At 47.0% G+C, this 10386-nt stretch overlaps 1 protein-coding gene across 1 annotated transcript; it reads left to right on the top strand.

Moving 5' to 3' along the window:
• The first annotated feature begins 933 nt into the window (after window positions 1-933).
• LRRN4 (leucine rich repeat neuronal 4) lies at window positions 934-10022 on the top strand. The gene is made up of 5 exons (XM_068403846.1): window positions 934-1053; window positions 2332-3055; window positions 4492-4696; window positions 5876-6013; window positions 7175-10022. The coding sequence occupies exons 2-5, from the start codon at window positions 2368-2370 to the stop codon at window positions 8505-8507; spliced, it is 2364 nt and encodes a 787-aa protein (XP_068259947.1). The 5' UTR covers window positions 934-1053; window positions 2332-2367; the 3' UTR covers window positions 8508-10022.
• Window positions 10023-10386: the final 364 nt, after the last annotated feature.

Raw genomic sequence — 10386 nt, 5'->3', positions numbered from 1 at the left:
CGAAAAGCACTGACTACTGTTCTCCCCAGAAATTTTAATCATTAATTGTCTTATAGTAGCAACTGAACAACCACCCTTTTGCTTTTACTTTGGAACAATCTCTATGGATTCATCTCTTTCTAGTTCCTGGCTGTACTCTCAGCCCTTGACCAGCCTACGTGTTATTGGAATGGTGGAAATGCTGAGTAACCCAGCTCAGGGCAGGTCCCGCGGTGGGAGATGTTTTACATTGTCACTCTTACTTATCCAACGAAGGAGGAGAGAAGGAGCAGGAGGGGAATTCTCCCAAGCCATGCGGTACAGCAGATGCAGAACAGAGAACACAACCCACGCACAGCGGGACCGGGAGAGGCCTCCCAAGTCCATCACACACAGCATGAGATGCCACAGGCCCTCTGCATCGTCCGAGAGAATTCCTCTCTGCGTGAGCAGCAGGTGAGAGCTTCGCTTTTGATATTTGCCAAGGGCGTCCTTGGAAAAGTAGTTTGTCCTGCCTGAACATTTCCAGGACTTAGTCCTAAGTGCAAGAGTCTTAGAGAGAAATATAAACACTTGAAGCCGCCTATTGGCGCCTGCAGAGCGACCAAAGCCCATGTCAGCAGACAGAGCCTTAGCTTTACATCACTATGACCTGTCAGCAAAGTAACACAATAATTCCTCTCCCTTCCCCCCTGTCAGTGGAAGACGGAGGGATGGGACTACAGACACTGATCTTTTCCCTTTATCCCCCTCTGCTGAGACAAAGACAGACGGAGCAGCCCTGCCTGAGTGTTGGGAAATAAGAGCCCTCCCACCCACCTCCTGCTAGGGCCAAGGGAGCGGGGAAAGCTGCCCGGAGCCACCCCCTCTCCAGGCAGGGGAAAGCTGGATGCGGGGGAGCAAGCCTGGAACAAACCTCTCCTGTGCTTGTGGGCAGAGCTGCGAGCAGGGGAAGCTGGGAACAGAAAAGAGGCATTTCACGCTCTCGGCTGAGTCACCCGAGTGTATAAAATCAAGGCCAGGCAGTCGGAGCCACGCAGAGCGGAGGCACGAGGCGTCAGGACTTTGGGACAGGTACGTGCAAGCGGATGCGGTTTACTGGCAGGGACTAAGATTAAATCTAAGATTAGGATCCAGCAGTCCAATTCCTCCCATCCTCTCCCTGCCATGTGCTGGGAATCCAGCAGCTCCGGTGACTGGGAAGCCCTGCGGCTGCTCAGCGCTTGCCCAGTTCCAGATGACAAAAAGGACACAGGCAACTAAATTATACTATTTTGCTGGTCCCTACTTAAAACCTGGGATGGCAGCAAGAGATGATGGTCTGGGCAAGACTTGGCACCATTCAGGGGTCAGCAAGTAGCTACAAAGATTTGGAATAAGTCTGAGATATTTTGTACTACGTGGGGCTTCAGTCACCCACACACACTGATACATTTTTGGATGAGGAATGATCATTATGATGCCTGGCAGCACAAAAGACAGATCAGTAAGTACAGCACTGGTTTCGGGCTGGGGTTAATTCCCTCCTCTGACACAGATTACTTGCTCAGCCTTGGACAAGTCATTTAGGACTTTTTTTTTTTTTTTTTTTAAATAACAAAGACAAAGCTGGGGTGGGGCGAGGAGGGAGCTCAGTGGGAACTGTAACACTGAATAACATGCTTCTTGGTACCCAGGCCTTTGGGGCTCTGATCCAGGAGCACACTCTCAGTTTCTGGCCACTTTGAACTGTGGTTCAGGAGCTGCATTTTTAGCACATCCTTTCCCCAGGAGCTGGAGTGTGCAGCATGTCTGCGGCACTCACCTGCAGCAGGGCCCCAGCCCTGCCTCTGCCTGGCAGACAGGCTCCGGGGCACTGCCAGCGGGTCAGGAGCAGAGCAGGGGGGCGAGTCTCAACGTGTAGTTCTCCTGAAGCTTGTCCCGTACAGTACCGACTGGTATTTTTATACTGGAGTAGCACTGGCACTCCCTCGTACCCCTGTACTGCACAGAGGCAGCCGAGCAGGGGGACTGGGGAGCCCACCTCCTACGCTGCTGCTGTTCTGGGTGCCACACTGGTACCCAGGGTACTGGCGTGGGACCCAGACACGCAATACAGCTTGGTTGCTTTCGGCCTGAAAAACTGTAGGTGCACTTAGACTAAGATCGCATGATACTTCTGTCCCCAAGGTTCATGTTTACTTAGGCTTGATTACAGAAGAGACATTAATTATCACTTCCGCTGTCTGGATGCAATAGGAAAGGACTTACAAATGTTTCACTTTTAAATAGCTTGGAGCTGCCTGGAGGGATTTTAATGTATCTCTTATGCTGATGTTTTGTTTTCCCCTCCCTGAAACAAAAACCAAACAGATCTCGAAAGTTAATTGCAAGCCACTTCGGAGAAGGATGTTTTTGCCCTTGCTCATCGTCTCTCTGCTGGTGGGGAACACAGCGTCCAGCCCCGTGAGCAGAGCAGAGCCTGCACCATCGAGGGACGTCACCACCTTTTTCCAGCTGTCTCAGGAAGACTCTTGGGAGAACGTTAATCTCACCAGCATGTCCTGTGAGGATCGGAAGAACAAGACCTGGATCACCCTGCAGCTGACCAACAGCAGCCTGACAGCTTTCCCCGTCTGCCTTCCAGAGGCCCTGGAGACCTTGGACCTCAGCAACAACCTCTTAGAAGAGGTGAACGGCACGGAGATAGCAAACCTCCCGCGGCTGCGCGTCCTCTCGCTGAGGCAGAACCATCTCCAGGCAGTTAGATGGGGATCTGAAGTCCTCAGCAGTCTCCTCTCCCTAGACTTAAGCTTTAATAAGCTGTCGTCTGTGCCATCATGCCACAGCTCGGCCCTGCCTAACTTGAGGTGGTTGTCTCTGGCTGGAAATCCACTGATGGAAATCCAGCCGCTGGCTTTTTCCTGTTACCCTCAGCTACAGTTCCTGAACCTCTCTGCAACGCTGCTCGGGCAGGATGACGGCAGAGGAATTAGGGAGTCTGCTTTTGCCATCAGCACATCTCCCAGTGAGGCCATAGACAGGCCTGGAAACACCATCAACATGCTTGATCTCAGCGGGACCTTTCTTGAGAAAAGTAAGTTTCTGGATTTCCCACTGTAAACACGGGGCTTGGTCAGGCTGGGGAGAGCAGGAGCCTTGCTGGGATGATGGCTCCCATCCTGGCCCAGCGCAGGCTGGAGGGGGAACACCCCACGCTGAAAGCTGCAAACAGCTGGTCCAAGCGTGCAAGGCTTGGGGGAAACCCTCACGCAAGCAGCCTCCCAAAGGAAGGGCAGAGACCAGACACCACCAAACTGTCCCACTGTAGTCCCCCACCTCCACCATAATTCCACTGTCTGCTACTGACAATCATCCCGCTGTCAGCCCTGAGATTAGTTTTGGGACACACAGGAGGAAATTCATTTCCCTTTCCAGACACACTGCTGAAATCTTTCTTTGTCTGTCCCCACAGCTACACTCTGCTTTATACCGCCGTATTGAAGCGGCACAGAGAGGCTTTTTGTATCAACCACAACTGGCCAAATACTTCCGCCCAGAGAGACAATCCCTGCCCTGAGCCTGGGGCAGAGCCAGGACATGCTCCCCATTCCCCCGCATGCCACAGGGCCTCAGCCCTTGCAGAACCCTTCCTGGCCTAACTATAAGGCCACCTTGTGTGTTTTTCTGTCTCATTTCATACCAATTTTATTCATATAAAACAATTCTCATCTCCCCGGGGTCCTGTGAGGTTTCACTGGTGGGTTATTTAATGCTGACACAAGAACCACAGTGTGGTTGCAGAGATGCCCTGGAACAGTGTCCTCCTTCCATGAGCACCCAACAGTGGAACTTGTCATGGAGAGAGTGGAAGAAAGAGAAGCAGCACAGAGGGATTTTTTTCCGTGTCTATGTGCCCTGTTTCCAGTAACCAGCAGCTCAGGGACTCCCCAAGCTAGAGGTTTCACCTGAACTCACATTTAACAGATACACCAGCAAACTTCCTCCATGAATTTGCCTAATCCCTTTTGGGGTAGAGAGTTACACAATTCAGCTGGGGGATGGAAAGGCACTTTTGTATAACACCTATTCTTTCAGTTTTGTGTCTCCCACCTCTTTTTCCTGTGCTAGGAGAAATAAGCTATTTGCCTTTCTCACACCATTCAGGACTTTGTAGATCTCTCTAATCTCCCCTTACCCATCACTTCTCTGACCAGAGAAATCCTTGTTCATTTAACCTCACCTAACAGGAAAGCTGTTCCACGCCTCTGATGAGCTTTATTGCCCTTCTGTCTTCCCTTCTTTTCCTCTGCCCTACGAGAGTATGACCTGCAGGTAATATTACAAAAATGGGATTGCATGGGTGTTTATACAGTGGTGTATTGATTTTTGTTCTATTCCTGTCCCAAAGAGAATAGCTGCAGAAGACCACAGAATATTTTACACCTCTGTGAATTCAAAGCTTTTTTTTAGGCAGAAATCCCCAGGAATGCTCTATTTAGGCAACAAATACAAATCTCTTTTCTGCTTCAGTTCAACCGGAGTGGACCAGAGACTTGCCCAACCTCAGATCACTTCACCTGACAAAGATGTCACAATTAAGAAGCCTTGATACTGACTTCTTCAAGTCCATGCCTGGTCTCCGAGAGCTGAACTGTCAAGACTCCTACGCACTGAGTTATGTGAGGACAGAGATGTTTGACAGTGCTCCTCATCTGAGCCATCTCTCGTTTGAGAAGTGAGTTATTTTCTTTTTTTGTTCTTCCTCAAGTAATGCTGCCTTTGCCTCTCAGCACCATGGTGCCTGGGAGCTGATTTTTATGCAGAGGTTGCTTGTCATCAGATATTTAGGAAGGAGGTATGGGCTTGCATGCCATGGAGAAACACACTGTCTTATCCTCAGATATGCCTGTGATGTAGACCTGATACAGCAGAAGAGCTGGTAGAGCCCAAAGAGGTGGCGTGAGACTCATAGCACAGTTACTGGTTGCTTGAGATTGCATCTGTGTTCTCCCACTCGTCTGCCTTATCTCCCAGTCCACTGGGTGAATTAATCTAGCACAGTTAAGATTAGCATAGATCCACTGAAACCCGCTTGTAATAACAGACCATGTTTCCAACATCTATGATGGCTATGTCTCACCAGAGGAGCGGGTCACTGGGGATTCCTTGCTTTACAAAGAATAAAAGCTGTCAGTTTCCTAAAATCTGCACCTTAGAAGCAGTAAGAAATCCTGTCCCTCTTTTAGTGCAAGAGATTAATGAAGTTCCTTGTTTGTTTAGGGCTGGTAAAAGCAATGGCTTAGTCCTTATTCTAGAGGTAGCAACACATCAGTGTTACTTACTTGGTATGTTACACACCCGTTGAAATACTAAGAGAAACAGAAGTCTGAAGGTGATTTATCAAAATAAGGGTACGTAAACTGCACACAGGACAGTCAGCAAAAAGGAAAAGATTAGAACACCCTAAGAAATTTTCTATGATATAGGCCCAGATCAGAAGCATATCAGAAAACAAACACTAGAGCACTGGCTGTGCTCTAGGAAACAGTTTCAGGAAAATAAACCCATTTAACAACAACAAAAAAAAAAAATCAGAGTCCATCCCCCAACCAGATTGCCACACTGACTTTACACAGCCCTTTACAATACCTTCAGGACCACCAGTTCAAAGTGCTAAAAATCATGACCCAAACTTAAAAAACAAAGGAGCAGCAGTTAAAGGCATAGGCAAAAGAGAGCTCTTCTGAGTACCCAGACTGCAGGGAGGTCACGTTATCACACTCTCTTTTCTTCTGCAGCTAGGACAGCTGAACAATAAAGCTGAACAATATCCCTTACGCTGGGATACTAAGCACACTCTAGCCCTTGGAAGGTAGCTCAGCACTTGGTAATTATTGCATATTTCATCTTGTAGCTGTAACCTGAGTTCCTTTAATCCTTGGAATATCAATTCATCGGATAGCATCATCATCAACTTGTACGGAAACCCTCTGTTATGTGACTGCCAGCTCTCCTGGCTGCTCTCCAAGCCCAAGAAAGTTGTGCTGCAAAAGTAAGTGAGTTCAAGGAGATAAAGTAATGCTCTCTCTTCAGACACAAATGTGTAAGTTATCTGGGGACCAAACATTCACTGTCATCTAAGTTATTCAAATTCCTTGTGTGCTCTTCCCTTCCACAAGAGGTAGAAATGCAAAATAAAGTCCCCTTCGGGGACAAAGCATGGTGAATTATACTTGAATTTGGACAAATGGGACAGACACATGCAGAACTGTAGAAAGTGTGGAGTCTACTTTAGGGTGAGAAGAGCTTATTTTCTCTATTTCGGTTCATATTTCTCTATTAGCTGGAGATAAAAAATGAGCTGGCTTGGTGGCCTTGATGGGCCACCACTGGGAGCACAAACTGGAAGACTTTGCAAGATATTTAGCAAATTATTTCCTCTTTGCCCTTGCATTCTCAAAGCCTAGATCAGCACAGGCAGTCAACAAAACCCCTTGCAAATAGTCCCATTTGTCACCTATTGTTTCCATGCTCTCCTACAGTTTTACAGACTAATTGCAATAAGCTGTAGTTAAAAGAAGTGCTTTGCATACATATGATCTCTCTTCCTTTTGAAAGGCCACCAAGAAGATTTGTTATCCGTAGTGGAGAGAGGAGGGAAGTAGAATGTTAACATTAGATTGTTTCTCATCAGGATGGGCTTAGCAGTTTCATTCTTTACAAAAACATGCAATGTCTGAGTAAAGAAAGAACTCGACCTCGGTCATTTAAAAGCACAACCTGTGTCAGCACAGCTCCAGCTGCCTAAACCAGCTGACTTAAGGATCTTGGGGACCCTGTTACATCTCTCTGCATGCGTTCCCCTCCCAGTGTGGCATTAAAATCTGACCCTTTACGACAAGTTGCCTTGAACCCTGACATTCTTGCCGAGGTTCACAGTCCTTGTAGCAAAGGATGCTGCTTCTCAGGCAAAAGATACTCCTGCACCTTACAAAACCAAAAAGGCAGTCAGCTAAGTTCCCAGTGCTGTATAAAGCCATCTGCCATGTACAGGACTGTCATTAAGATAACCTAGCTTTGGTTTAGGTTTCATGTCTTCTTTAATATAAAGCCCATTTTGGGACAGCAGGTTGCCAATTCCAATCCAAGCAGCCTTACAGGAGCCTGTAATGTTCTTGTGGATCTTGTCTGTTCTAACTTGTCCTCTCTGCAGGGCTCGGGAGACTTTTTGCAACACATCCCAGGAAGACCGGGACAGACCTTCAACATCTTTTTCACTGCCAGAGCTCTACGATAAATGCCAGTCTGAGAGAAACGTTTCGCTGCCTGATTCAAGCACACCCTTTCCTGAACACGATGCTTTCAGCCTTACCAGTTACAATGCTACTACTGTAGTAACCACAACAGACTCTGCTCTGCTAACCAAAGACACTTACACCAGCTCCCCAGTTCAGGGGAATGTAATGAGCACGACAGCAGCCAACCCAACTGAGCTGATGCTCACAAAGGCCGACAGTTCCTCCCACGAGGAGGAGGCAGTTTCCAAATCCACGAGCCATCCCCCTTCCTTCTCATCCGTAACCACCTCCCCGAGTTTTCTCCAAGAGCTCTACAGTCACTCCTCAGATTATGGCTCCACGAGTCAAACTGAAACAGATCAGGTAAAGGGAGAGCTCAGAACGACCGATGCGACGTTTCCCCAGGAAGGCCCATTCAACCAGACCACTAGGGATCACTCTGCTAGAGCAACAGGAATCCCAGATGCCACTGAGCGTTACATCCACTCCTTTGCCACTCACGCTGGGGAAGCTACACCACAAACGAGCCTCCCACAACTGAACTCCACAAGGTCGAACGCTGGGTCAGAGCCTGCATCCACCAGATCACTGATACACTATGTAGATGACTACGACTACAATGAACAGTCAACGGAAACACCAGTGCAACTGGCATACACCTCCTGTGACTACAACCCTTGCAGACACCTTCAGAAGCCGTGCAGTGAACTCCAGAGTGCATCCCAATGTTTATGTCCTGGCATGTCGGGGGAGAATGAAGTTCCAGATCCACCAAGGCTCAGAGAGGTGTCTGAAGTTACAGACAGCTCTGCGCAGATACGCTGGTGTGCCCCAAATTCAGTTGTTCACACCTATGAGCTGATGCTTCATGCCCAAGGCAACGAGGACAGAGAGTTTGTCCTGGACAATATTTATTCCACAGCAAGGCAGCACACTCTGTATAATCTAGTACCGTACACCACTTACCACATTTGCGTGACTGCTTCCAACAAAGCAGGGTCAAGCCACACAGTGAGTCAGGGAATTCCAGGTAATTCATGCACCAGATTTAAAACAAAGCCCAGCTACAAGTCTGTCTTTGCTGCTCTGGCTGCAGCAAGCGGACTCTTTCTCATTTCCACAATCATTTTGTCTGTCTGTCTGTGTAAGGCATGTAAAAAGCCCCAGAGTGAGCAGTATGGTACACACTTAGTCTCTTATAAGAACCCGGCTTTTGATTATCCGTTAAAACTTCAAACCACTAATTAGCTCTGGGTGATTGTTCTACACATTCAAAGCTCACGGTCTCTATCACCTTGGTATGTTTTCCTGAGACTCTCAAAATGTCCTTCAGCAAAACTGCGAAACATCAGACTTCATAGCCCTTGTGTTTCTAAGGGAGAGAAAAACACACACAAAAAGAAAAAAATAATAATGAAGGTAGCCAAACAGAAAAAAGCCTTTGGACTCTTGCTCATTTGCTAAGCAGCAGCAAACCTGGACACTAACCTTGAAAAGTTGTTTTTATAATCGCCTACAAATATACTAGCGCACATTTCACACAGCGAGAGGCTGCCTTGCCAGCTGTCTGCCTCCAGCATCTCTCGTGGATACAGGCCACATCTAGCTAAGTGAGATAGACACTGCTTTTGTTCACATCAGTGAGGCTGGGTTTTCAGTTTCTTCTGATGTCTATATAAAGGTAACATCCAAAAAGAGAGTATTACTGGAAGGTGTGAGAGAAGGGTCTCCTTGGGCTCAGTGACAAGGTGCTGTGCAGATCTAACTCCAGTAAATAACTCTGGTGACTGCAACTGCTCAGCACAAGAAGAAGAAACATGAAGATTAATTGTAAAAAAGGAGAGCAAGACACTACAGGATCCTTAGGGCAGGGATAATTGTTTAGTTCTGACTTTGCATGATGTTTTCCACAACTGATGCTCCCAAGTGCTGCACCAATACCAACATACAGGCAGTGAGGAGTTTGCAGTACAGCAGTAACCCACAGAAGGGGGGAGCACGTTAGCGTTTGCTTCACTACTGATTTTAAGTGGAGATGATTGTTCAGTCCCATCTACAGATTTAGCAGGCTGCTGATTTACCTCATACAAAGGCAGAGCCAAGTAACGAAACAATTTAATGTGTATGTTGCTGAGACCTGAAAAACAGAAAGCCCATCCACTAGCAGCAGACAGCTAAGCAGACATTTTTTAAATGTACTTTGGAGTGTTAATTTCTGCTATAAAATAATAACCGATGCTGAGAATTGCAGTTCTTCAGCACCTTCGAGCTTACCATTAAAATTCAAAGAGGTGTTTTCGGTAAGAGGAGGTGTTTGTCCCAAATACTTCCTATTCAGAGACCCATGGGTTTATCTTCCAGTAGCTGCGTGTTTCTGCTGCTGTATACTGCTGTGTAGGTACGATATGTAAAATCCCCCCAGATCTCAGAGAATGAAAGGTGCTGGACAGTGTAAAAGAGTCTCTGTTCAGCCCATTTTTTTTTTAATGCTTCCAGTATTAATGGAAATAAAAGCTACAGAGTTTAATTCTGGTTCTTTGTTAAAGACCTAGATCTTTGTGTTGTCTTACCTACAACGTTTAGCCCATGAAATTAACTCAAACATTTTGTTGTTTTGGAACAAACTTTCAGCATCTAGTAAAGTAATGTTTTTATTATGGTAAATGTGTGTTGTCTGATGTCATAAGAGCTTTCATTTTGTGTGTACATAGGGTGGCCTGTGCCATCCCCACCACTGCAGGCTTGCAGCCCTGTCCTGCAGGTTTGTCCTTGCCCCTACCCCAGTGCTGGGAGTGACACCGTCACTGGGGAGATGCTCATTGCAAATTCCTGCTGTGCCTCTCCGGAGCTTGGCTGAGCCCCGTGACTCAAAACTCACAATAGAGGCAAACTGCAAATGAAAAAGCTGGGATGGCGTCCCCTTTCACTTGGAAAAATCTCTTTTATTTTCACATTCTGGTAGTTAAGACCTTTCTTTGTTTGGACTTTGTTTTTCACATTTATTTCCAGCCTGTTTTTTCCTGCATTTTCTGGAAGGTCTAGTGAACAGGCACAGATGATACTTTAACTTCATTTGAAGTGAGCAGGAAGTTTTAGTCTTTGACTCATATTATTCCAAACTGGGGCA

Source organism: Nyctibius grandis, chromosome 1, assembly GCF_013368605.1.
Source record: "Nyctibius grandis isolate bNycGra1 chromosome 1, bNycGra1.pri, whole genome shotgun sequence".
NCBI lineage: Eukaryota > Metazoa > Chordata > Aves > Nyctibiiformes > Nyctibiidae > Nyctibius > Nyctibius grandis.
The sequence above is the reverse complement of the archived record's forward strand: the minus strand, read 5'-3'. Positions and strand labels throughout refer to the sequence as shown.

Excerpts from the sequence above, each read along its gene's own strand:
- LRRN4 (XM_068403846.1), top strand. The coding sequence starts at position 2,368 with ATGTTTTTGCCCTTGCTCATCGTCTCTCTGCTGGTGGGGAACACAGCG. Across the intron at positions 3,056-4,491 it reads CGGGACCTTTCTTGAGAAAA|TTCAACCGGAGTGGACCAGA; the intron begins GTAAGTTTCTGG and ends TTTCTGCTTCAG. Across the intron at positions 6,014-7,174 it reads AAGAAAGTTGTGCTGCAAAA|GGCTCGGGAGACTTTTTGCA; the intron begins GTAAGTGAGTTC and ends TCCTCTCTGCAG.